This window comes from Ursus americanus, chromosome 23 (assembly GCF_024610735.1).
Source record: "Ursus americanus isolate L20-20 chromosome 23, mUrsAme1.1.p, whole genome shotgun sequence".
In the NCBI taxonomy this organism is placed as follows: Eukaryota; Metazoa; Chordata; class Mammalia; order Carnivora; family Ursidae; genus Ursus; species Ursus americanus.
In genome coordinates, this window is record NC_142149.1 from 20,911,939 (window position 1) to 20,939,757 (window position 27,819).

General features: G+C 37.6%; 1 protein-coding gene across 1 annotated transcript; it reads left to right on the top strand.

Moving 5' to 3' along the window:
* On the top strand, positions 1-27,290 carry TOP2A (DNA topoisomerase II alpha). The gene is made up of 35 exons (XM_045781674.2): positions 1-184; positions 1,029-1,184; positions 1,409-1,499; positions 1,771-1,834; positions 3,456-3,601; positions 3,749-3,846; positions 4,072-4,284; positions 4,629-4,802; positions 4,992-5,093; positions 5,195-5,332; positions 7,283-7,421; positions 9,566-9,723; positions 10,005-10,130; positions 10,618-10,728; positions 10,865-10,970; positions 11,062-11,171; positions 11,402-11,494; positions 12,032-12,146; positions 12,249-12,370; positions 13,742-13,890; positions 15,517-15,748; positions 16,148-16,282; positions 16,388-16,588; positions 16,754-16,949; positions 18,235-18,326; positions 18,428-18,592; positions 18,719-18,802; positions 19,764-19,946; positions 20,270-20,360; positions 23,836-23,988; positions 24,212-24,335; positions 24,458-24,501; positions 24,901-25,041; positions 25,486-25,685; positions 26,195-27,290. The coding sequence occupies exons 1-35, from the start codon at positions 164-166 to the stop codon at positions 26,321-26,323; spliced, it is 4,602 nt and encodes a 1,533-aa protein (XP_045637630.1). The 5' UTR covers positions 1-163; the 3' UTR covers positions 26,324-27,290.
* The last annotated feature ends 529 nt before the right edge of the window (positions 27,291-27,819 follow it).

Genomic DNA, 27,819 nt, shown 5'->3' on the forward strand with positions numbered 1-27,819 from the left:
GGCTTATCTGGTTTGGGCGGGCTACGGGAAGATTCAATTGCGCCTGCAGGAGCTTTTCTAACCGACGAGCGTCTGTGGAGAAGCGGCTTGCTCCGCGGTGGTCTCGAGAGTCCCGCCGGTTTAGTCGCTTGCTGGGTTCTCGAGCCCTTTCACGACGGTCACCATGGAGGTGTCACCACTGCAGGTACAGCTCGCGGAAGGGGCGGGTCGTGGACCCACAGCGCGGCCCGGCATCTCTCTGGCTGCCGGCGAAGGGTTAGGCTCCTGGGCTGTGGTCCCATCGCCGCCGGCTGGGAGCCGGTATTCCGCGTGGTCCCGGGTCTCCTGGGCTCGGCGTGATCGTGAAGAGGATACCCCCCCCCTTTATGGTGCTAGTAGTGAAATATGATCGGCTACGCTGGCTTTTGGGGTGTTGGGTTCTGTTTTACTGTTTCTAGAGGCAGTATTCAACTGGCCTGTATTATAATGGCCCGCGTGTGACTTTAAGCGGCACAGTCAGATATTTTCCTACCCTTCACTGGAAAACGGGATTGAATGCCCCTGGCCATGGAAGGTGCAGAGCATGGCACGATGTTCCCAGTGAGGAGCCAGCAGGCCCGAGTTGCTCAAAATATGTCCTTCCTGTGTTCAAAACGTTAAGGTGGCCAAAGGATTGACTCGATGGGCCCCCAAACTGCTGCTGACTAGACTCTTATGTGCCTGGGACATAGCAGGCACTCAGTAAGTATTTGTGGAATGTCTGAAAGAAGTGGGTGTATTTTATTGATGACATCTAAAACATTCAAGGAAAATAGTTCCGTGTCACATGCACTTGCTGAGATAATACATGTTTATTCAAACTGACTGACAACCTGAGAACTTGGCTGAAGTTAACTTAAATTGCCGTGTTTGTACAAAACGATGTAAATACCTGATAAAAGACTGTGATTTGTCAGAGTGCATAAATCATTACAGTGGGTATTTTGTTTACAGTTTTTAATAAACCTCCGATTAAAAATCCCTTTTCTACAATTTTCCAAAATTGCTAGCCTGTAAATGAAAATATGCAAATCAGCAAAACAAAGAAAAATGCAGATGCTAAGAAAGGACTGTCTATTGAAAGAATCTATCAAAAGAAAACCCAACTGGAACATATCTTGCTCCGCCCAGACACCTACATTGGCTCTGTGGAACTAGTGACCCAGGTAAAGCCAAGTAATTAAATGAAGTTATGAAGTAGTTAAAATGCATACTTTTCCAGGTTAATTTTCTATATATTCCATGTACTTTGAATGTCACAGGAACTGGCCTAAGCTATCATATGTATATTGTAGTATTTAATCCAAAAGACTTTACAGTAATCATGATGATAAAACAGAATAAATATAGAGAGAGTAAAAGTAACTATATTTCTTTGCCTTATTTCTAGCAAATGTGGGTTTATGATGAAGATATTGGCATTAACTATAGGGAAGTCACCTTTGTCCCTGGGTTGTACAAAATCTTTGATGAGATTCTAGGTGAGTAAATTCTTTCACATAAATATCTACTGGTCGAATCCTTCATAAGTATCATTTCTAGCAAACTCTCTATAACCAGAACTCCTATCATTTCAAACAATAGCTGGCAAGGTGAGGCAGTTTACTGGAGTCTAGCAAGTTGAATTCTTTCCTAGAAACAGTACTGTGAATAAATGTTAAATTAACACCTCGTTAATATGACTTTTTACTTTCCATATCTTAATGTTTTTTTAAATATTTTAATTTCTTACAAATGTGTATTTTCTTTCAGTCAATGCTGCAGACAACAAACAAAGGGACCCAAATATGTCTTGTATTAGAGTCACAATTGACCCGTAAGTCTCTTGCATGGTCTTTAGTTTGTTATAGCTCATTGTTACTGTTAGTTACATTTACTTTGATTTATACTAACGTTGGAGTTTTTAGTAAATGAAATTCTGTAAAAGCACAGAAAAGCAGAATGCTAAAATGAACAATCTACAATACCTATCACTTAGATCCAACAGTTATCAATGCCTTGCCATATTTGCTCCATCTATATTTTTTGAGTCATTACAAAATAAATTACATTCAAAATAAATTATGACACTTCATCCCTAAATTTTTCAGTAAGCATCTCCAATAAGTCTAAGCATTCTGGAGTCTAGAGGTTTTACTCTTTCTCGTGATGCTATTCAAATAGTAAACCAGCAGGTGGTGATAGAGAATAATTGGATCTAACATTTCTGGTTATAAATGCTGGGTGTCCCCTTGTCGGTACTCAAGGAGCTTGTTTCACCTTTTTATTAGCCTGGTCAGTTATGGCATAAACTATGCTTTAGGTTCTTTGAGAGAAGTGTGTTAATGATGTACTCGAATGCTAATAAGAGCTTGATATCGTAGTCTTTAAAAAATGGTGGGGATGCCTGGGTGGCTTAGTCGGTTAAGGGTCTGCCTTCCGCCTAATTCATGATCCCAGGGTCCTGGGATCGAGTGCCGCATCGGCCTCCTTGCTCAGTGGGGAGCATGCTTCTGCCTCTGCCTCTGCTCTGCCCCCTGCTTGTGCTGTCTCTCCCTCTGACAAATAAATAAAATCTTTAAAAAAAAATGTTGAGCTAGTTTTAGTCTTTTTTGTAGATAATACTAAGTACTACTTGGAATAAGATCCATAGTGTTTGTCTGGTTATAACGAAACTGTACTATCTTATGAGAATTAACTTAAAATAACTAAGAGAAATAAGTCCAAATAAATTTTTGGCATTTTTTTGGCGAGCAGGGAAGTTTATAATTGGTTATGTTTTTCCCTTTCATATTTGTTTTGCAATGTGCTTTGTTGGGTGGGAAAGCTGAGGAAGCTAGGACAGTACAAATAGATGATCCACTGAAAAGCAGTATAATAGGAGCACCTGGGTGGCTCAGTCGGTTAAGTGTCAGACTCGATTTCAGCTCTGGTCACGATCTCAGGGTCCTGGGATTGATCCTGGAGTAGGGCTCCGCCCTCCAAGGAGTCTGCCTGGGGATTCTCTCTCCTCCCTCTGCCCCACCCCCACCCCCACTCATGCGCACACGCTTGCTCGCTCGCTCTCAAATAAATAAGTAAATCTTTAAAAAAACAAAAAAAGAAAGCAGTATAAATAATAGTTTCCAAATTTTTCCTTTCCATTGGGCATAAATCATTTCCCTTTGTTTATCCTAACATTTTAAAATTTCATGTTTTTTCAGCATTATCAGTGTCTGCCCAGGTGTTGGAAAAGGATTAATTTTTTTTTCCTCTTGGCTCCTGTTTCAGGAGTGTCAGGAACTAAGCATGGTGGGAAAGGTAGTTCATGCTGAATTTCAGAAGATATGTATGAAAAACAGTCAAACTGAGACTCACGAATTTCTATGTTTTAAGAATCATGATATTTAAGTATAAAAAATATCAAGCACTAGTTTACCATCTGTTTTACAATAAAAGTTTCATTCTTTTTTCCTTAGGGAGAACAATTTAATTAGCATATGGAATAATGGGAAAGGTATTCCTGTTGTTGAACACAAAGTTGAGAAGATGTATGTCCCAGCTCTCATCTTTGGACAGCTCCTAACTTCTAGTAACTATGATGATGATGAAAAGAAAGTAACAGGTAGAGTATAGAGGAAAATAACATCTTTGTCACTGAAAAAACACATCTTTTAAATGACTGTGGCATAAAAGTTAAAAATATTGGAATAAATCTCTAATTGATTAGCATTGCCAGTGATAACAAAGTATTTTACATTTATTTGCTCAGGTGGTCGAAATGGCTATGGGGCCAAATTGTGTAACATATTCAGTACCAGATTTACTGTGGAAACAGCCAGTAGAGAATACAAGAAAATGTTCAAACAGGCAAGTAAATAAGTATCTTGTGCCTCAATTATAAATTGTACTTTAGCAGTTTATAACAGCATTAGTGGTTGGTTTAATTTAACATAATTTATAGGCTATTAAATCATGGAAAATTTTTCATGAATATACATTAAGTTATTTTTTAGGACTTAAAAGTTTGTGTTTAGTTCTAGTTTGTTTTGAAAAGACTTGAATTTTTTATCTTCCTATTTTTTACTCCCACAGACATGGATGGATAACATGGGGAGAGCTGGTGAGATGGAACTCAAGCCCTTTAATGGGGAAGATTATACATGCATTACTTTCCAGCCTGACTTGTCCAAGTTTAAAATGCAAAGCCTAGATAAAGATATCGTTGCACTGATGGTTAGAAGAGCTTATGATATTGCTGGATCCACTAAAGATGTCAAAGTCTTTCTCAATGGAAATAAGCTGCCAGTAAGCATTTTCCAGGGTGTTAAGGGCAATGAGGGACTTTATATGATCATGTCAGAGGCAAAATTGATTTTTCCCCCCTCCGAATTTTTTTTTTTACCACTTCTCAGATATGTTCCTGAAAAGAAAACAGTATGCCACATTTTTTTACTTAGCTCTTTTAAACGCATTAAAGGAAATGTCTTTCTGAAACAACCTCCTAAAGGAATCCTTTTGTGCTCTTTAGTGACCATCTCTTATGCCCATCAGTGAGCATCATTTCATTAGTTTTGAAAAATCCTCATGGTCTCCCACTGAATACTTTTTATAACTTTTTTCTAATACCATAACTTTTAATTCCTATATAGGTAAAAGGATTCCGTAGCTATGTAGATATGTATTTGAAGGATAAGGTAGATGAAACTGGCAATCCACTGAAAATTATCCATGAACAAGTAAACCCCAGGTGGGAAGTATGTTTAACAATGAGTGAAAAAGGCTTTCAGCAAATTAGCTTCGTCAACAGCATCGCTACTTCCAAGGTAATTTTATTTTTGTATTATATGATTTATCTTTACATAGAAGTGTTATTGCTTTTAATAAATAAAATGAACTTGAATATTTGGCTGCCCTGGCATAAGGAAAGCTAAATTAGATTTTTTTAAATATTTGATCATTTTTATAATTTTGAGGATCCTGAGCTTTACAGTTTTGGTATTTTTCCACATTAGGGTGGCAGACATGTTGATTATGTAGCTGATCAGATTGTGACTAAACTTGTTGATGTTGTGAAGAAGAAGAACAAGGGTGGTGTTGCAGTAAAAGCACATCAGGTATGGTATTTTAGCACACTTTCCTTTTTCTAAAGTCAAGGAAGAAGAGAAAGACTATAAATCGTAAGTTTTTAACAATGTAATATCAACTTTTCCTGCAGGTGAAAAATCACATGTGGATTTTTGTGAATTCCTTAATTGAAAACCCAACCTTTGACTCTCAGACAAAAGAAAACATGACTTTACAAGTCAAGAGCTTTGGATCAACATGCCAATTAAGTGAAAAATTCATCAAAGCTGTGAGTACTGGGGCACCTGCATGGTTCAGTTGGATGGGTGTCTGTCCCTCAGCTGGGGGGGGGGGGGTCTGCTTCTCCCTCTCCCTCCACTCCTCTCCCGCTCATGCTTGCTGTCTCTCTCTCTCTCCCTCACTCTCTCTCTCAAATAAATAAATAAAATCTTTTAAAAAAAAAAGTTATGAGTACTTACAAGGAAATAAGAAATAGAAGCACCTTGCTTTATTGTCCATCGCACTTCTCTGCTCTGCAAAAACCAAGATTCCTCCCACATGTCTTCTGCCTCTGAAAAGGAAATAAGAAATAGCTTTCACATCACTGGTGAAAATTACAGCCTTAATTACCATCCATATGCCTCTACTTCCCCATTACATTACATTATCACCATTCAGTTTGGATCACTTCTGAATTCACTGTTTACCAAACATTGCCTAAAGTTGGCTTCCATTCGACACATCCAAAACGGAATTAGTTCTGTCCATACTCACCTCTACACAAGGAGCTTCCCCCACCCAAAAAACAGAACTATTTCCTGTCATAGTAAAAGGCCCCAACCAACCACTAGGTTGCATAAATAAAGCTGCGAGCCTTCTCTTTACCCACCTGCCTTCTCTAATCCAGTCAGTAAGACTCATCTTTTGGATACCTCAGTAGCCTCTCACTGTCATCTCTTTTCTGTATTACTATAATGATTTTTTTTTTAAGATTTTATTTTTATTTATTTGACAGAGACAGCCAGCGAGAGAGGGAACACAAGCAGGGGGAGTGGGAGAGGAAGAAGCAGGCTCCTAGCAGAGGAGCCTGATGTGGGGCTTGATCCCAGAACGCTGGGATCACGCGCTGAGCCAAAGGCAGACACTTAACGACTGCACCACCCAGGTCTCCTACTATAATGATTCTTAATATTCATAACATTTCAGTCCTTTCTTTGCAATGCTCTTGAGTATTGTCTTTTTGTCTTAAAGCACACGTTTTTGTCTTCATTCTCTTTTGAAGTCTTTTGGTCACTTCCACTCTTAGGAAAAGTCTGGGGGCACCTGGACTCAGTTGGTGGAGTATGTGACTCATGATCTCAGGGTTGTAAGTTTGAGCCCCATGTTGGGTATAGAGATTATTTAAAAATAAAATCTTTGAAAAAAATAAATGAATCAGGGGCACCTGCGTGGCTCAGTTGGTTAAGCGTCAGACTTGTGATTTTTGGCTTAGGTCATGATCTCATGGGTTGTGAGACGGAGATGGCACGTTGGGCTCCGTGCTCAGTGGGGAGTCTGTTTAGGATTCTCTCCTTCTCCCCTACTTGCACACACTCTTACTGTCTGTCTCTCAAATAAAGAAGTCTTTTAAAAAAATAAGTCTTTAAAAAAATTTTTTTAAAGTTTTTAAGTCCAAATTCTTTAACGTGGCCTACAAGACCCTGCCATCTACAACCTCATCTCAGTACCACTTTTTCCTGTGTTGTCTAAACTTCAGTCCTGCCTGAAATGCTTCTCACTTGGCAAGTTACTTTAGATCTTCAGTGTCATTTCCTCAGGAAAGTCTTTACTTTCTACCCTTCTCCCTGGACGTATGTTATTAGATGTAGCACAGTTTTATCCATAACACTCCTCATGCTTGCAATTTCTCATTTTATTTCCATCTTCCTTATTGTTATCTTTAAGTCCAGGAGGACAAGGACCGTGACCAATTTGTTTTAATCACTAAATCTCCAACATGGATCTAAGGCCTAGCACAACGTAAATATGTAGTTAGTAAATATTTACTGAATGAATAACTCAACGGAACCATCTCCTCAGTTATGATAACCTAAGACAGGGACACGTGTCATCTTCTGTCTGAAAATTACTTTTTTTTTTTTTACCGCTTTTCAAACTTTCAATTATTTTTATAGGCGCTCATTTGTATTCTAGATTTCTGATCATTCTTCTTCCCTAACATGAATCTTCTCATTTTCAGGCAATTGGCTGTGGTATTGTGGAAAGCATACTAAACTGGGTGAAGTTTAAGGCCCAAGTCCAACTAAATAAAAAGTGTTCAGCTGTAAAACATAACAGAATCAAGGGAATTCCCAAACTCGATGATGCCAATGATGCAGGTACGCATTTAATAATGCTTCTAAACTTTAAATCTGGTGGTGGTTATTTGTTTTATTCATTAACAGCATACCTTGGATACTTTCCCCTCGACATGTAATATTCAACAGAATATTTTTACATGGTTAAAAATCAACCAATTCCCTGTTATTGAACATTTAGATCATTTCTAGTTTTTCGCTGTTACATTAACGTTGAGATGAGGATTAAGAGTATAAAATAAGGGGCGCCTGGGTGGCACAGCGGTTAAGCGTCTGCCTTTGGCTCAGGGCGTGATCCCGGTGTTAAGGGATCGAGCCCCACATCAGGCTCTTCCGCTATGAGCCTGCTTCTTCCTCTCCCACTCCCCCTGCTTGTGTTCTCTCTCTCGCTGGCTGTCTCTATCTCTGTCGAATAAATGAATAAAATCTTAAAAAAAAAAAAAAAGAGTATAAAATAAGAATTTGTAGTGATCTGGGGTGCCTGGGTGGCTCAGTCGGTTAAAAGTCTGACTCATGATCTTGGCTCAGGTCTTGAGTTCAGGCCCCACATTGGGCTCTGTGCTGGGTATGGAGCCTATAAAAAAAAAAAGAAAAGAAAAGAGAGAGAGAGAAAGAAAAGAAAAGAAAAGAAAAAAGAATAGAATAGAATAGAATAGAATAGAATAGAATAGAATAGAATAGAATAGAATAGAATAGAATAGAATAGAATATGGGTGCACCTGGGTGGCTCAGTCATTAAGCGTCTGCCTTCCCTCGGGTCATGATCCCAGGGTCCTGGGATCGAGCCCCGCATCGGGCTCTCTGCTCGGGGAGCCTGCTTCTCCCTCTCCTTCTGCCTCCCACTCCCCCTGCTTGTGCTCGCTCGCTCTCTCTCACTCTCTCTCTCTCTGTGTCAAATAAATAAGATCTTAAAAAAAAAAGAATATATAATGATCTATTACCTAATGTAGGGGAGGAAAAAGTTTTCCTCAACCCTCTTAGTTCCTGTCTGGGTCTGAAAATTAAACTGACAAAGACAGGTTAACTGATGAAAAACACACAAATTTATGTAATACAAATTTTACTTGACACAGGAGCTTTCATAGGGAAATGAAGACCCAAAGAACCTGAGTGTTTTACGTTTGAGGAAGAGTGGAAAGATATGATAAGGGCAGAGTATGAACTAAGTATAGTAAACTGGAGGAAGCTCAATGAGACCTGTTCATTCACATACTTTTCAGTATCACTCTGGAAGATAAGAATGTTCCCTTCCTCTGTGGTGTATGGAGGACACTATTCACATGAGGGTCTCGTGACCTGCTTCAAGGTAGAAGGTTGAGGGGTAAGCTCAGAGAGAACTTGCTTCTAGCATTTTCTCAAACTCCTTCAGCTTAAAATATTCAGTATGCCAAGTACCCTATTTTGGGGTAACGTGTTCTAAACCCCGTCACTAACAAATTTTTTTTTAAGATTTTATTTATTTATTTGAGAGAGAGTGATCATAAGCAGGGGGGAAGGGCAGAGGGAGAAGCAGACTCTCCCTGAGCAGGGAGCCCAATGAGGGACTCGGTCCCAGGACCCTGGCCATGACCTGAGACTTAACCAACTGAGGTACCCCGGTACCCACCAATAAATTTTTTCTTTTTTTAAGATTTTATTTATTTATTTCACAGAGAGAAAGACAGCCAGCGAGAGAGGGAACACAAGCAGGGGGAGTGGAAGAGGAAGAAGCAGGCTCCCAGCAGAAGAGCCCGATGTGGGGCCGATCCCAGAACTCTGGGATCACGCCCTGAGCTGAAGGCAGACGCTTAACGACTGAGCCACCCAGGCGCCCCCCACCAATAATATTTTTAACATAATATGACCAAATGAATGTTCAGCCACAGTATAAATGTACAAGAAATGAGCATAAGAGGCGCCTGGCTGGCTTAGTTGTTGGAACTTGCAACTCTTGGTCTCAGGGTTGTAAGTTCAGGCCCCATGTTGGGTATGAAGATTACTTACAAACAAAATCTTCTTAAAAAAATAGTCTAAAAAACTAGGACTTTTTTTTTTTTTACTATGAACATTAGTTCTAATATCTAATTATTAGTGTTTTATCACAAAACTGTTGATAGCACCTCTAAGTTAGTATATTTGAGGTTGAACTAAATGTGCCAATATTAATTTGTGTATTTTTATTTTAGGGGGTCGAAACTCCAATGAGTGTACACTCATCCTGACTGAAGGAGACTCAGCTAAAACTTTGGCTGTTTCAGGCCTTGGTGTGGTTGGGAGAGACAAATACGGTGTTTTCCCACTTAGAGGAAAAATACTCAATGTTCGAGAAGCTTCTCATAAACAGGTAAAACTATCTTTAGAATCTAAATCCAGTTTTACAATGCAGGACTTCATGCTTGTATTTCATTCCCTCACTGAGCATTTTGAAATATATTTTAGATAGTTTATTATTATTTTAAGAAATTGGGTACATTGTAGCATATCTTAACAGATCTTTCTGACTAAAGTATAGGCTAATAATAACTGAAAATACTGGAGCTCCAGAAAACCCAAACATACACTGTCCTATTTCTTTTCAAATTTATAAACAGAACATTACCTTTTTTTTGTATATGTCCATTTCAGATCATGGAAAATGCCGAAATTAATAATATCATCAAGATTGTGGGTCTTCAGTACAAGAAAAACTATGAAGATGAAGATTCATTGAAGACTCTTCGTTATGGAAAGATAATGATTATGACAGATCAGGTCAGATTTGCCTCCAGATATTTTAGATTGTTACACTAAATTAAACATGTCTTAATTGTTGCATTGCTTTCCTGCTATGGAAGGAAATTGCTTAACTTGGAGATTTATTCATCACATGTGTGTTACATATACAGGTTAAGTGAGTGGATTTAAATAGCTGTTTTCTTTTTTTTTTTTTTTTTAATCCCCGTAGAAAAATTTTAGAGGGGCGCCTGGGTGGCGCAGTCATTAAGCTTCTGCCTTTGGCTCAAGGCATGATCCCAGCGTTCTGGGATCGAGCCCCATATCAGGCTCTTCTGCTAGGAGCCTGCTTCTTCCTCTCCCACTCCCCCTGCTTGTGTTCCCTCTCTTGCTGGCTGTCTCTGTCAAATAAATAAATAAAATCTTTAAAAAAAAAAATTGTTTTTTAGAGAAATTACCAGTGGGTTAATCATCTTTTTAGTTTCAAAATAATTCTTTTGTGTTTTGGCTTTCCAAATATTTCTAGGACCAAGATGGTTCCCATATCAAAGGCCTGCTGATTAATTTTATCCATCACAACTGGCCCTCTCTTCTACGGCATCGTTTTCTGGAAGAGTTTATCACTCCCATTGTAAAGGTATATTAACTTCTAAATTACCATAATGGATATTTTAAGGCCCCTACTCAATGCTTATATGCATATAACCCCAGTGATGTACGGTATACAGGGGACTCAGCAGTGTGTAATACGACAGCAATGTTCTTTACCACAGGTGTCTAAAAACAAACAAGAAATGGCATTCTATAGCCTTCCTGAATTTGAAGAATGGAAGAGTTCTACTCCAAATCATAAAAAATGGAAAGTCAAGTACTACAAAGGTTTGTAAGGAAACCCATATAGAACTTCTCATTTTGTTATATATAATTGTACAAGATTATATGGAGTAACTTGATATTCTTGGTTGTGTAGGTTTGGGCACCAGCACATCAAAAGAAGCTAAAGAATACTTTGCAGATATGAAAAGACATCGTATTCAATTCAAATATTCTGGTCCTGAAGATGATGCTGCCATCAGCCTGGTCAGTTTGAGTTCTCTTTCATACATACATTCTAGTTTTGTAAATCACTGCTTTAGCTAGTCGATTGAAACATATAAATTTTTATATAATAGAATGTTTTTAGTAAGCATATCCTAGAGAAAGGGACCATATGTTTTAGGAAACTGAGTTTATTGATTGTTTAGTTTTTATATAAGAGATTTCGGGATATTGTTCATACCAGTGACATCTTGTTTATCTCTAATGTGTAGGCCTTTAGCAAGAAACAGATAGATGATCGAAAGGAATGGCTAACTCATTTCATGGAGGATAGAAGGCAACGGAAGTTACTTGGCCTTCCTGAGGTAAAAATCTTATATATATGTGGGCACCTGGGTGGCTCAGTTGGTCGGGCATGTCCAACTCTTGATTTTGGCTCAGGTTGTGATCTCAGGGTCGTGAAATCAAGCCCCACATGGAGCTCTGTGCTGGGAGCCTGCTTGGGATTCTCCCCACCCCACTCATGTGCTTGCTCACTCACTCTCTCAATCCAAAAAAAAAAATCTTATATATCCTACAACACAATGACTAATTGCTTCAGTAAAAAAATTAATAATAGATAACTATATAAATGTGCTTATTTAGACTGCTGCATAAATGTATGGGGCCTGAAAAATTTTAAAGGCAATGCAGTTTTTCCTAATTGTGCAGCAATTAAATTTGCTTTATCTTTAAAACCTGTAAAGTACTTCTACATAATTTGGTATATTTGAGGGACTTAATAATTATCATAGAATTGATATGCTGAAAGATGTCTTTGTTTTATTTTTGGTGTTAAGCATTGTTAAAATCAATGATTTTTTTTAAACTAGATCATGTAATAACTCTCTTTGGTCCCTTAGGATTACTTGTATGGGCAAACTACCACATACCTGACATATAATGACTTCATAAATAAGGAACTTATCCTGTTCTCAAATTCTGATAACGAGAGATCTATCCCATCTATGGTGGATGGTGAGTTCCAAGATGTTAGCCTATTTTTATCATACATAGAAATCAATGTCCAGAAATGGTTAAATTGAGGATACTAATAATTGTACCTCTTTCATTTTGAAGGTTTGAAACCAGGTCAAAGAAAGGTTTTGTTTACCTGTTTCAAACGGAATGACAAGCGAGAGGTGAAGGTTGCCCAGTTAGCTGGGTCAGTGGCTGAGATGTCCTCTTATCATCATGGTGAGGTAAACACACAGTCCATAAATGTTTCCAGAAAGCACTATAGCAATAATACCTGCAAATCATTTTCCAAACATTTAGTGAGAGTACTTGGTGAGATGAACACTGGTTCATCCATAGTAGAGGACAATTTGGTGCAATCTGTCAAACTATAAATGTGCTTACCCTTTGACCTAACAAATCTATTTCTAAAAATTATATTCTGGTAAGGAGACTCATAAATCTGTAAGGATCTATGTTCAAAGATGTGTTTAATATACCTTTGTGATGCTAAAATTTAGTCACTGAAAATGTCCATCAATTGAAAAATTGTTGTAGATTGTGACACATCTATGCCTGAAATCAATTATATAACTGAAGTAAATCTGTGTGTACTGACATTGAGAATATCCATAGTCCATTGTCAGTGAGGAGAAAAAGAGCCAGAACAGTACTTAAAGCAAAATACCTAGAAGGGTGTGCTCCAGGTTGTTAACTTTGGTTATCCTGTGAATTAAAAAGGACAACTTTCTAATTTTTTTATATTTCTGAATTGTTTGATTTTATACAAACATATATTCCTTTTTTATTTTGTGATTAAATTGCTTTTTTGCATTCATTATATTTTAAAGAACTAGGTTGCCTATAGGTTTCTAGAACTTTAAATGTAATGATTATCTCACTTATTGCTTTCAATCAAAACATAGTGGGCATTCAGGGATGCCTGGGTGACTCAGTCGGTTAAGGTCGGCCTTCTGCTCAGGTCATGATCCCAGGGTCCTAGGATCGTCCCACATCAGGCTTTTTACTCAGCAGGGAGCCTGCTTCTCCCTCTGCCTGCCGCTGTCCCTGCTTGTGCTCTCCCTCTCTGTCTCTGGCAAATAAATAAATAAAATCTTAAAAAAAAAAAAACATAGTGGGCATTCAGTAAACGTTCTCACAACAAACATTTGTTGAAAGCTTACCATGAACCAGGTATATAAAAAAATCACATATGTTCCTTACTTGAAGGTATAATCACAGTTTAATCATCCACCCCACACACACGCACACGTACACACACACACACACACAACTACAGAATAAAGTGATACATGCTAGAATAGAAATGACAAAGTGTTGTAACACAAAAGAGGAAATATTTCATTCTGCTGAGGGTGAAGAGAAGAGCTATGCCTTCAAGGTTGAATAGGATTTAACAGAAATTATTGGAAGGCAAGACCCCTGAACTTGGAGCCAGAAGTCTTGAGTTTAGATGCATAGACCATGTAATTATCTGGGAAGAGTCAATAAACATCTATACCTCATAAAACCTTACAGGATTATAGTGAGGCTTAGTCATAATAATGGAATATTATTAGAAGCCTACAGATTAACAAATCTTTTTCCACCCCCAGATGTCACTAATGATGACCATTATCAATTTGGCTCAGAATTTTGTGGGTAGCAATAATCTGAACCTCTTGCAGCCCATTGGTCAGTTTGGTACTAGGCTGCATGGTGGCAAGGATTCTGCTAGTCCTCGATATATCTTCACAATGCTCAGGTGAGTATGCCTTCAGTTTCTAGTGAACTGCCATTTCCAATTTTGAAATAATGTGACATTTAGTTGACCAAAAATATAAAAATTCAATTAATCAGAAAATGTACTTTTGATGTAGATGCTTAGCGTATTAATTGTTTTAAAACTAGCTGACTTAAGTTCAATTACACTACTCTTTACAATGAGCAGAAAGTCTAAATTCTATTTCAGTTTGATAGCCGTGCCTTTGAATTTCTTAGAAGTATTGTTTCCTTGCCAAACTAAATGTTTTTACTTCCATTTTTTATATTTTCTTCACTTTCATCGTACAGAGCAGTGGTTCTCAGCCAGGGTAGATTTTGCACCACCATCCCATCTCCCAGGAGGTGTAGTAATGTCTAGAGACATTTTTGATTGTCATGACTAGGGGAGCTGTGCTATGTCAGGTGGGCAGCAGCCAGAGCTACCACTAAACACCTCCATAACAAGGAATTATCTGACCCAAAATGTCAATAATGCCCAGGTTGCGAAACCCTGCTGTAGACTTGGGGTCAGAGTAAAGAAGAACTTAATTCTTCCTAAATACCACAGTTGAAATTTTACTCTTTATAAGTCTATGGGAAGTATATTATGAATAGTCAATTTTCCACTGTCCCCTTATTCAACCTTTCAGCAGCGTTAGCTAGTTAATCACTTCATCCTCCTTGAAACTCTTCTTTATTTGGCCTCCAAGATACCAGACCGTTGTCTTTCTTCCTTATTTGTCTTCTTTGCTAGGTCCTTCTCATCTTCCCAGCCTCTAACTACTGACCTGCCCCTTAAGCTCCTTCATTAGCTCTCTTTCCACTAGCTATACTCACTTCTTCCTATCCATGGATGATAACCCATCCATCTAGTCTCAACAGCTCCAACAACTGAATCTCTTATACCTGACTACCCTTTCAGTATTTACTAAGGCACCCCATTCATCTAAAGTGCTATAATACAGTCTACCATCCTTCTTTCTTATGACAGCCAACTGATTTTTTTAAAATAGATCACTCTGGTTCAGAACCTTCCAACTTTTTCATTTAGAGTAAAATCTAAAGGACCTACATGATCTATGTCCCCACTCCCCATATCTTTTGACTCCATCTCATACTGTCTGTTCCAAACACATCTGGCCTCTGCCTGTATTCAAACATGCCAAGCACACTCTCTCTTCAGGGATTTTTACTTACTGGGCCCTCTGCGTACAACACTCTTTCTCCAGATAACCTCATGATGGCTTATTCTCTCAATTTCTTCTCTGCTCTAATGTTATCCTTTCAGAAAGTGTTACCATTCGTTAGCACCTTCAATCATTCCATCACTTTTACCTACTTTTTCTTAGCTTTTTTTTTTTTTTTACTTAGGATTTATCCCACCATCTGACAAGATGTACGTGCATTGCCTGTCTCCCTGTAGTAGAATGTGAGCTCCTTGGGGACTTTATGTCTGCAGTACCTGACACATACAAAGTACTCAATAAAGAGTGTTAAATGATCATTAGTCAGCAAGTAAAGGCAAAGTAATTTTCATGCATAGATAAAAGATAACATGTCCTTTTCACAAATTAAGTATCAAAGTCAGTATTTTTGTAAAATAACATTCTTTGATTGTTTTCTTTAGCCCTTTGGCTCGGTTGTTATTTCCACCAAAAGATGATCACACATTAAAGTTTTTATATGATGACAATCAACGTGTTGAACCTGAATGGTACATTCCTATTGTACCCATGGTGCTGATAAATGGTGCTGAAGGAATCGGTACTGGGTGGTCCTGCAAAATCCCCAACTTTGATATTCGTGAAGTTGTAAATAATATCAGGCGTTTGATGGATGGAGAAGAACCTTTGCCAATGGTAACTATTCTGTGTATATCAGGATCCTTCCTTTTCCTCTGGTTTCAATTCAGTAGACTATATAAAGAAGGCACATAAAATTTATTTCATACTTTAATGTTCATTAGATTTATTGTTTAATGCTGTTGGGATTTCTGTTTTTAGTGTCACATTTAGAAAACCTTCTTTAGGGGCGCCTAGGTGGCTCAGTCGTTAAGCGTCTGCCTTCAGCTCAGGGCCTGATCCCGGCTTTCTGGGGTCGAGCCCCACATCAGGGTCCTCCACTGGGAGCCTGCTTCTTCCTCTCCCACTCCCCCTGCTTGTGTCCCCTCTCTTGCTGGCTGTCTCTCTCTCTCTCTCAAATGAATAAATAAAATCTTTAAAAAAAAAAACCTATTCTTCTTTAAAATACCAATTTAGCTTCCAAGTTACAAGAACTTCAGGGGTACTATTGAAGAGCTGGCTCCAAATCAATATGTGATAAGTGGTGAAGTGGCTATTCTTAATTCCACAACCATTGAAATCTCAGAGCTTCCTATCAGAACATGGACCCAGGTAAGTAATTGTGGATTTCTCCTTTGATTTTTGTGTACTACTACTTGTTGAATACTCCTAAGCCTGTATTCTAGACACTTACAAAAGGATTATATCTTTCTTTAGACATATAAAGAACAGGTTCTAGAGCCCATGTTGAACGGAACTGAGAAGACACCACCTCTCATAACAGATTATAGGGAATACCATACAGACACCACTGTGAAGTTTGTTGTGAAAATGACTGAAGAGAAACTAGCAGAGGCAGAGAGAGTGGGACTACACAAAGTCTTCAAACTCCAAACTAGCCTCACATGCAACTCTATGGTATGTCTTATTTTAAAAGAGGCACCCATGTTTCAATTAATATCGATTTTAAAAGGATATCCTAGAATACTTTTATATTTTTGAAGAATAAAGTCATTTCTCTAAAACCATTAAAGTTTAGCCAATTTATCTGTTCTTGACTCTAATCTTGTTTTTCTTTTCTAGGTGCTTTTTGACCATGTAGGATGTTTAAAGAAATATGACACAGTGTTGGATATTCTTAGAGACTTCTTTGAACTCAGGCTTAAATATTATGGATTAAGAAAAGAATGGCTTCTAGGAATGCTTGGTGCTGAATCTGCTAAACTGAACAACCAGGCTCGCTTTATCTTAGAGAAAATAGATGGCAAAATAATCATTGGTAAGTTTTTGGGTTAATAACTGTACTACAACTACAATTATGCCAAATTTTAAGCATTATGGGGGAGAGTAATGGTGGGGAGGGAGGGCAAAATCATTTAGTTCCGATAGCTTTTCTTAGATTACATCTTGAGAAATCATGATTTAGTTGACATTTGGAGAATAGAGAGATAGAAAGGTACCTGTGTAAAGTGATCAAGAGAAGAGATGGTAAGTCTGAGGGGAGAAAAAGGCCAGAAGGAAGATTATAAATAGCTTATATTACAACTAAATTGTGTACCGAAGACTGAGAGTCATGTCTCAGAATTTTTTTTTTTTTTTAAGACATTCTAGAAGCAATTAAGTCAGGGTTTAAGTGACCTGGAAAGAAACAGTTCTGATAAAAGCTGGGTTGTAAGGAAGTTTAAAAAAAAAAAAAAAAAATAGCTCAACCCTGGCCAGGGCTAACTAGGAAAGCCAGGCAACAATAGCAAATCCCAAAACATGGCAACATGAGTTCCTGGTGATTACAGAATAATTTTCTGGTGGTACACAAAAATGTTTAACTTAATAGTTACATGTTCAAATCCATGAATATTTTTTAAACTGATAACACTAGCATAACCACCCCTTAATTTCATAGAATTATTGCTTAAGACAAAGCTAAAATGAGTGATAATGAACATAATTCAAAGAAAACAGAAAGTAAAGGTTGTGTCTAGTTGACTGGAATTTAGGGAATAATGGGACTATGCAGTCTTCTTGAGTATAAAAATGTAGAGGGCCTAAACATATAATCTGTGTCAAGTTAATTGATAAAAAATGGTGCTCAGAAATTCATTCCAAAATATCTTGTAGCTAATAACTTAATATCCCTCAAAGTGTAATAAATTGACTGCAGTAGTCATTGGAAGAGAGGTACTCTAAAAAGGAATGGGTACAACATGGAGAAATCAATGGTTGGGTTGGTGGCACTAAAATCTTGCCCAATCAAATGTTAAAATTTTCAAAAGGGAGTATAATTGAGGTAGAGACTTATCAGAAATAAAGGTTTGATTGTCTTCTGTCCTTTTAAGAGTTATAATTAGATCAACAGTTTCATAATGTGATTTGACTGTCCCCCTTGTGGCAACTTACATTTGTCAGTGGTTTAGGAAAAGACTTTTCTCTAAACCAGGATGTACAGATTTATGCAAGACAAGGACAGTTTAATTATTAATTTTAATCTTTTGAATTAATATGGTAAAACCTATTCCTTTTCTAAATTATTGCTCAAAACCATTATTTCTGTTTACATTTTTTAATAGAAAATAAGCCTAAGAAAGAATTAATTAAAGTTCTGATTCAGAGGGGATATGATTCAGATCCCGTGAAGGCTTGGAAAGAAGCCCAGCAAAAGGTAATTTCTTGGTTAGCATTTTCTATGTTCTTAAAGACTGTATAATCTAGTGTCTCTATTTCATATTTCCTGTTAAAGCTACATTTTAATTCCTCCACTAGGCACCAGACGAAGAAGAGAATGAAGAGAGTGACAATGAAAATGAAGCTGAAAAGAGTGACTCTGTACGAGATTCTGGACCAACCTTCAACTACCTTCTTGATATGCCTCTTTGGTATCTCACCAAGGAGAAGAAAGATGAACTGTGCAAGCTGAGAAATGAAAAAGTGAGTTGTTGGTGGAGAGTAACATTGCTAAGTTGTTCCAATGGTGAAAGTAAAAACTGTGCTTCATGAAAATTGTGTGCTATTTATGCCCAAAATTAACTCTAATTTTCTTACTATCTTATGAAGGAGCAAGAGCTAGAAACATTAAAGAGAAAGAGTCCATCAGATTTGTGGAAAGAAGACTTGGCTGCTTTTATTGAAGAGCTGGAGGTGTGTAGTTTATAACTGACCATGTTAGAGTTTTTATTAATGAAATAGTACATTCTAGCAAGATACCTCTTTGTCAAGAAATTTCACAGTTGGGGGCGCCTGGGTGGCTCAATTGGTTGAGCGTCTGCCTTCGGCTCAGGTCAATGTCTCCAGGTCCAGGGATCAAGCCCCACATCAGGCTCCCTGCTCAGTTGGCGAGTCTGCTTCTCCCTCTCCCTCTGCTGCTCCCCCTGCTCTGCTCTCACTCTCTCTAATAAATAAACAAATATATATATTTTTTACAAAGAGAGAAAGAAAGAATACAAGAGGCATAAGGAAACATTCCACGATAACACAAAAAAGAACAGATTGTTAGAATGAAGTAAATCATGGCCAGAGGCATACTACCTAGAAGTTTTTGGACAAAGAGGAAAGGGTAGGAGCAGATTTCTAACTTACTGGGACTGAGACGATGAAGAGAAATTAAATATGGAAAAACACCAACCCAGTCTCCCAGTCAACCTACAAGGACAAAAATGTTTACCTTCAGGGCTAGCTAATCAGTAGTTTCAGAAGATACTTTTTACCTAAATCTCACTAATATGCTTTGTTTTCCAACATTATTTTAAGATAAGAAAAAGCATTTCATAAATTAAGTTAAAATGCTAATATGCAGTTCTGTATTATTACACTTCGGTGTGGATGTACAAGTGGAATTCCATCCTTTCACTTCTTATTTGAATTTACAAATATGTATATGTAGCTACATATTTTAACCTAACACAGTTTCCCCTTTTTATCTTCAGAAAGCTTAAATGGTAGAATCAAGAGCAGAACCCAATCTTCTGTGTCCACACTTGTCAAAGTGGGCCTTAATTATATCTTCACTATAATTGATGGCATGCTTAGTTGTGGCAAGTAGCCTCGATTTTGTAGTGTCTTTGTTGACTTATAAACTTGCTTTCTTCTACCCCATTTGTAGGCTGTTGAAACAAAGGAAAAACAAGAAGAACAAATAGGACTTCCTGGGAAAGGGGGGAAAGCAAAAGGGAAAAAAACACAAATGGCTGAAGTTTTGCCTTCTCCATGTGGGAAAAGAGTCATCCCCCGAGTGACCATAGAGATGAAAGCAGAGGCGGAAAAGAAAATTAAAAAGAAAATTAAGGTACTACTCTTGAAAAGTTATACATAAATACTTAAAACTTATTTTAGCTTTAAATTGAACAAATGATATTATAAAATTTCTATCTCATAGTTTGCAGTTAATCCTATATCTAATCATAACTTTGTTTTCCTGTGAGCCTGATTTTTTTTTAATGTTTAAGTATCTTGAAAAAATCATACCCATCCGCTTTATTCAGAGCTCTTAACCAAAATTTAAGGGAAAATATCACTCTTCGACCAGTTATATATTTGTATATTTGACCTTACATTATTCCAAATAATAAGTTAGCAGAACTTGACCATCTTTGTCTTATTCTCTTTTAGAATGAAAACACTGAAGGGAGCCCTCCAGAAGACGGTATCGAACTAGAAGGTCTGAAACAAAGGTTGGAGAAAAAACAGAAAAGAGAAGCAGGTATTAAAATATTTTAAGTAGAATGGTACAGAGTTGAGATTAAATTGTGTCTGTTACCTAGTACATTCCTCATAGATGTTTAGTAAGTCCTTACTGAGTAACATGATGGAAGGCTGTGTCTAAAGTTTACTTGAACCTCCCTAATACTGTCCTTGGATATGATTTATTTTAGAACAGATCATTTTGAAATAGTTTGTTAATTTGGCTACTTGAATTCCTTAGTTGGGATCTAAAGAAAACACACTGAGTTTATTAAACTCCACTTTCTAGCCAATTATAAGGCTCTAATATATATTAATATATAAAGCTTCTTAAGAATAGTGAGCACATCTTCGTCGTGTTTATATTATCCCTAAGGTTGAACACCATGCCCGGGATATAAGTAGTACTTAGTAAATTAAATAGAATTAAGAATTCTACTAACCATTTGACTATACCCTTATTGAGTATCTACTTTTTTTAACTTCTTAAGATATTCACATACCAAATTCATCCATTTAAAGTATTCCATTCAGGGGCACCTGGGTGGCTCAGTCGATTAAGCATCTGCCTTTGACTCAAGTCATAATCCCTGGGTTCTGAGATCAAGCCCCATGTTGGGTTCCCTGCTAAGTGGGGAGCCTGCTTCTCCCCCTCTCTCTGCAGCTCCCCCTGCTCGTTTTCTCTTCCTCTCTGTCAAATTAATAAAATATTTTAAAAATAAATAAAGTATACCATTCAATCATTTTAGTATACTCAACAGTTTTAAAACAATTTTTTGCACCAAAAAGCAACACTACCCGTTAATGTTCACTCCCCATTTCCTACCAATTTCCCCTCCCCCTTGGCAACCATTAACCTACTTTCTATCTCTAAAGTTACTTATTCTGGACATTTCATTTGAATGAAATCATATAATATCTGGTCTTTTGTCCCTGGTAGTTTTCACTTAGCATAATGTTTTCAAAGGTCATCAATGTAGTGACATGTATCGATACTTCATTCTTTTTTATTGCCAAATAGTTTTTCATAGTATGAATATATCACATTTTATTTATTTCTTCATCAGTTGATAGGTATTTGGCTTGTTTCCACTTTTTGGCTGTTGTGAACACTGCTATGAATATTTGTCTACAAGTTTTTATACAGACTTAATGTTTTTATTTCTTTTGGGTAGATACCTAGGAGTGGAATTGTGCTGGGTCATATGATTTTTTTCTGTTTAACCTTTTGAGGAACTGCCACACTGTTTTTCAAAGCAGCTGTACCATTTTACATTTCCTCCAACAATGTATGAGTGTTCCAATTCTCCATATCCTCACCAGCACAGTTCATTCCTTGTCACTTTTTTTTGTTCTAGCCATCCTAGTGGATATGAAGTGGTTTCTCGTAGTTTTGGTTTGCATTTCCCTATTGGCTAATGATGTTGAGTATCTTCCCATGTGCTTATTGGCCATTTATATTTCTTTGGGAAAATGTCTATTCAGACCTTTTGCCCATTTTTTAATTGGGCTATTTATCTTTTGTTGTTGAGTTAGTTGTAAGATTTCTTTATGTATTCTAATGTTTTTATTTTTATTTTTTTTTAAGATTTTATTTATTTATTCGACAGAGAGAGAGACACCCAGCGAGAGAGGGAACACAAGCAGGGGGAGTGGGAGAGGAAGAAGCAGACTCATAGTGGAGGAGCCTGATGTGGGGCTCGATCCCATAACGCCGGAATCACGCCCTGAGCTGAAGGCAGACGCTTAACCGCTGTGCCACCCAGGCGCCCCTCTAATGTTTTTAAAGATTTTTATTTTATTTTGGGGCACCTGGGTGGCTCAGTTGTTAAGTGGCTGCCTTCGGCCCAGGGCGTGATCCTGGCATTCTGGGATCGAGCCCCGCATCAGGCTCCTCCACTGGGAGCCTGCTTCTTCCTCTCCCACTCCCCCTGCTTGTGTTCCTTCTTTCTCTGGCTGTCTCTTTCTCTGTCAAATAAATAAATAAAATCTTTAAAAAATTTTTTTTATTTTATTTAGAGAGAGAGCACAGGTGCATGAGTGGGGGAGGAACAGAGAGAAAAGGAAAGAGAGAATCTGAAGCAGACTCCACCCTGAGCGCAGAGCCCCACACAGGGCTTGAGCTCATGACCCTGAGATCATGACCTGAGCCAAAATCAAGAGTTGAAGGTGTAACCAACTGAGCCACCCAGGTGCCCCAGATTCCTTTATGTATTCTAGATGCCCGTCCCTTATCAGAAATATGATTCTCAAATACTTTCTCCTATTTTATAGATTATCTCTTTATTTTCTTATAGTGTCCTTTGAACCACAAGTTTTTAATTATGATGAAGTCTAATTTATCTTTGTTTTTCCTTTTGTTGCTTGTGCTTTTGGTATCATGTCTAATCTTTTTCCAAAGTCATGAAGATTTACCCCTTTGTTTTCTTCTAAGAGTTTGTTGGGTTTTTTTTTTTTTAAGATTTTATTTATTTATTTGACAGAGAGACAGCCAGCAAGAGAGGGAACACAAGCAGGGGGAGTGGGAGAGGAAGAAGCAGGCTCCCAGCAGAGGAGCCCGATGTGGGGCTCGATCCCAGAACACCGGGATCACGCCCTGAGCCAAAGGCAGACGCTTAATGACTGAGCCACCCAGGCGCCCCTCTTCTAAGAGTTTTAGTTTTAACTCTTACATTTAGGTCTGTGATCCATGTTGAATTAATTTTTCTATGTGGCATAAGGAAGGAGTCCAACTTCATTCTTCTGCATGTGGATATCTGGTTGTCCCAGCACCATAATGAAAACCTTCTTTCCCTACTAAATTGTCTTCACCCTTGTCAAAAATCAATTGGCCATAAATATTAGGGTTTATTTATGGATTCTCAACTCTATTCCATTGATCGATCTATATAAGTCTAACCTTGAGTATCTACTTTTAATAGATAGTGTGTGTTCTGTGGGAAATGCAAAGATGAATGAAACAAATGGAAACATCTTAGTATTAATCTTAAGAAATAATAAAAGTATGCCATACTGTGCAAAATTATATATTGACCTTCAAATGCAACACACCTTTAACCTTAAACCTAGCAAGAGATCTTTTAGCATATAAAACCAATGAATCAGTTGAGTATTTTGAGCTTTCATGTTCCCATGAGTTTGATTACTCTCAAATAATGAGAGGGCACAAGAAGTGGGAGACCATGGCATTTTACCTGCAAGAGGTTTATCAAGAACAGAAATTAAAGCAGTATTAAAGCCATTCTAGGGACTGAGAAAAAGGTGAGATCAGTGTGGGTACATGTACATTGTGGAGGTGACAACAATTCATTTATGAGATTAAATGACCAAGCTATAAACTCCACGGGAAGAGGGACTTTGTCCGTTTCTGTTCATCATCATATTCTCAATACTAGCACAGAGCTCAGTAAATATTTGAAAGATGGATGGATGATAGACAGAGAAAAGTGAGTCGAAGAATATGTAAAGATGGTTAATTCCTATCTCTCTTCTAGGTACCAAGACAAAGAAGCAAGCTACATTGCCATTTAAACCAATCAAAAAAGGAAAGAAGAGAAACCCCTGGTCTGATTCAGAATCAGATATGAGCAGTAACGAAAGTAACTTTGATGTCCCTCCACGAGAGATAGAGCCACGGAGAGCAGCAAGTAAGAAAAAGTGAACAATGCTGGATGTCCTGAAAGATCTGAGTGGCATTAATCCCAGAAACTGTTATATCTTAGAGCAGTAATTATTAAGTTTTTGGAAAAACAAAAGCATCTTTTAAGAGATTAAACTAAAGCTTAAATCTTCATAAAGTTATATCAATCTGTGGATTAAATATTTCTGTTACCCTCTTTTATTCTTTGTCTATGTATGTTTTTTTAATAGCAAAAACCAAATTCACGGTGGATTTGGATTCAGATGACGATTTCTCAGATTTTGATGAATATACTCAAGATAAGGATTTTGTCCCATCAGATGTTAGTCCTCTTAAGACCAAAGCTTCCCCAAAGTAAGTATCTTCTCTAATATGGATTTTATCATGATTGTTGCCAGCAGTCAATGCTATATTCTTTGTTACTTGACACATTTAGAATTGGTTGTCAGGATGTTTTTTGTTTTTTTTTATTCTAGACATACTACTAAAGAACTGAAGCCACAGAAAAGTGCCACGTCAGGTACGTATTTAAGTAAAAATAGTGAGATGTCTGCTTCCCTGAGACACTCAGGTCCAGCTGAGTTTGAATCTAACTACATTATCTAAGTCCTTCCTTTGAAGATAAACGTGGGTTTTTATTAGCATTACATTGGTGTTGTTCATTAGGGTTAGTTTTGCACAGAAAGGGGTTCTACACTTAATATACTAAAAGTCATCACGTGCTTGCTGTTTACTGTGCTGGGTGCTAGAGGTACAAAAAGTAACTGCTGAAGAAGAATCCAGAAATTAGATCAAAGTTATAAGAGTATGTTTTAAATGTTCTAGAAGAATCACAGACTTGTTGTTTAAATGGGGATTCAGAGCAGGAAACAGATTTTTATGTGTTGCTTATATGTATTATTTTCCTTTCCATTTGAAGTAATGGACCTTGACACTGATGATGCCAAGGACAGTGTGCCACTTTCTCCAGGTTCTCCTGCTGCTGATTTCTCAGCTGAAACTGAAATTATAAACCCTGTTTCTAAAAAGAAGGTGGCGGTGAAGAAGATAGCAGCAAAAAGTGAGCCTCAGTCATTGAGATGGGTTAATATTAAGATTAAGTAGCTGTCTGCCACAGTCAGTTTCAATTATTTTACTCCCAAAAGTTACTATTAATATTGGAATTAAACCTTTTCCAAATGGAAGCAAATATTTAGAACTTTGTAATCAAAATTGGTGCTCAAAAGGTTTAAAATCAGCATGTTTCTCAAAGTGCCAGGCATTATCTAGCTCATTTTTATGACAGGGACAGATTTTATAAACAGTGCAGAAGTTTAATGTAAAACATAAACCTATAAAAAAAATTAGATGCTTAAGAATACTTTGATTCTCTAATGTATTTTCAGCTCTGTTAGATTTTTTCCTATATTAAATATAAGCAATCAACAGCTTGCTAAAGAAAGTTCACAGTGAGAACAATTCATGTAAGAGTGGACACATGACGAATGCCTGTGTTGACTTGCAGGTCAGTCTTCCACCTCCACTACAGGTGCCAAAAAAAGGGCGGCACCAAAAGGAAGCAAAAAGGATCCAGGCTTGAATTCTGATGTGCCTCAAAAGCCTGATCCCCCCAAAACCAAAACTCGCCGCAAAAGGAAGCCATCCACTTCTGATGATTCTGACTCTAATTTTGAGAAAATGATTTCTAAAACAGTCACAAACAAGGTGAGTATTTATCCTAGACAGTCCTTTTGGTGTAGGTGTTTTAAAATACATAACCAAGATTTGCTCTTAATAATCTGACACATTTTTAAGAAAATAAGTGTAGGGACCCCTGAGTGGCTCAGATGGTTAAGTGTCTGCCTTCAGGTCAGGTCCTGATCTCAGGGTCCTGGGATCGAGCCCTGCATCAGGCTCCCTGCTCAGTGGGGAGCCTGCTTCTCCCTCTCCCTCCCCCTCTGCTCCTCCCCCCACTCATGCTCTCTCACTCTCTCTCTCTCTCAAATAAATAAAATAAAGAAACATAAATCTCATAATCCTTTTAGCTTTTAGTAGTTGTAACAAAGCTACATTTAAAAATATGCCACTTAGTCAATGAGTTGCCCTGGATCTGTTTCTTACTGCTTATTAGGAGGAGGGAAACTCCTTGAATTGTAGTCTGTTAATGTATTTTTTACAGTGAAATGTTGCTGTCAGACTAACATTGTGCAAATTACTTGGACTTCCTCTTGTAGAAATCCAAGGGGGAGAGTGAGGACTTCCATCTGGACTTAGACTCAGCTGTGGCTCCTCGGGCCAAATCTGGACGGGCAAAGAAACCTATAAAGTACCTCGAAGAATCAGATGAGGATGATCTGTTCTAAAATGTGATTATTTTAAGTAATGGTCTTATTGAGCCCAAGACTGGTTTTAGAGTTACCTGAGTCCCTTAATTTCCTCCCCTCTGAATTTTGTTTGGGGAGGTAGTTTTAATCCAGAACCACCAAAGTGAAGTGTGTAGAGCCCAAGGATCTATTACCGTTTTATAATACTGTCTAAGTAGTGACCACCTCGTGGGCATTGTTTTCTTCTCTGCTTTGTCTATGTTCGGAATGTCTTCTCTTTTGTCTTTAGAATCTGATTTTAAATTCTTCTGGACTCTGGAGACAGTCGTGTGGTCAGTTCAGCATAATATATTGACCACTCATTAAGCTAAAATTATTATAAAAGTGTCTACTCTGCCTCCTCTCCTACTTTCAGTAAATATGAGATAGAGCATGATTAATTCTGTTTTACCTTAGTTTTATAGGTAATTTTCCATCAGATAGAATTTTATCGTTCTAGTACAACTACTCCCCACTCAGCCTTTTATGTGCTGAATTTTTGCTCAAGTAATGAGAACTTGCTCATATTCTTCATATCCTTTTGAATATTAGCAGGGGCTGAAGAAAAACAGCCTGGCTGTGTTCGTATAACCTCAACACAGTCAATAGGGTGAAGAAAATTAGTGTTGTGACTGTCTCGATTCTTGATTTGTCCCCTCGGGCTATCTCCAAGTTTGAATCTCCCAAAGAGCAAATTTCTAGGGAGCATTGGATTGCAAGAAAGTGGGGGACAGCATTCACTCAAAGATCTTATATCAATGCCATCCATACTCAGCACTGAGCGGTTATATCGATTCTGAGAAATCTCCGTATTTTCAACTTACAAACTTTTTAAGACATTTCTGCATTTTTACATGTGTGTGACATGAGTGTTGTTTTCAATGTTTTTGTAAATATTTATTATGTTTTTCTATTTCACTTAATTCCAACAATTTTTTACTTCAATAAAATGTTCTAAACATTGTAACCCATTGATTGCCCTTTTTTTCCCTTGCAGTATACCCTTTTCCTTACTCTAAAATACATCCGTCTGTACTTCCCTTTGACAACTATTCTGATCATTTGCTGATGTATCTACCTACTAGTCCCTGGCCATAGTAATAGGTCTAAGAGATAGGCATCATGACCTAATTAAGGCCAATCAGGTTTTTCCCTGGGTTTTTATACATTGGTACAAAGTTCTCCTTCACACTAAGAAGGCCTTGGCCCTCCATGAACAAGTAGTTTCAAATATGCGTGGTTGTTGTTTTGTTTTGTTTTGTTTTGTTTTTTTAATGATCCCTTTAACAACTTTTGATAATCAGGACAACCACTTGATGATCTCAGTAAATGACATTAGGGCAACTGGCCAATCATTTAGAAAGAAATGTTAGGTAAGTCCAATCCCTTCCTCACATCTTATATCAAATTTAAGTTCAAACAGACAGTATTTAAATGTCAAAAACAAAATCATTTAAAAATGGACCAAAAGAATGGGGCACCTGGGTGGCACAGTG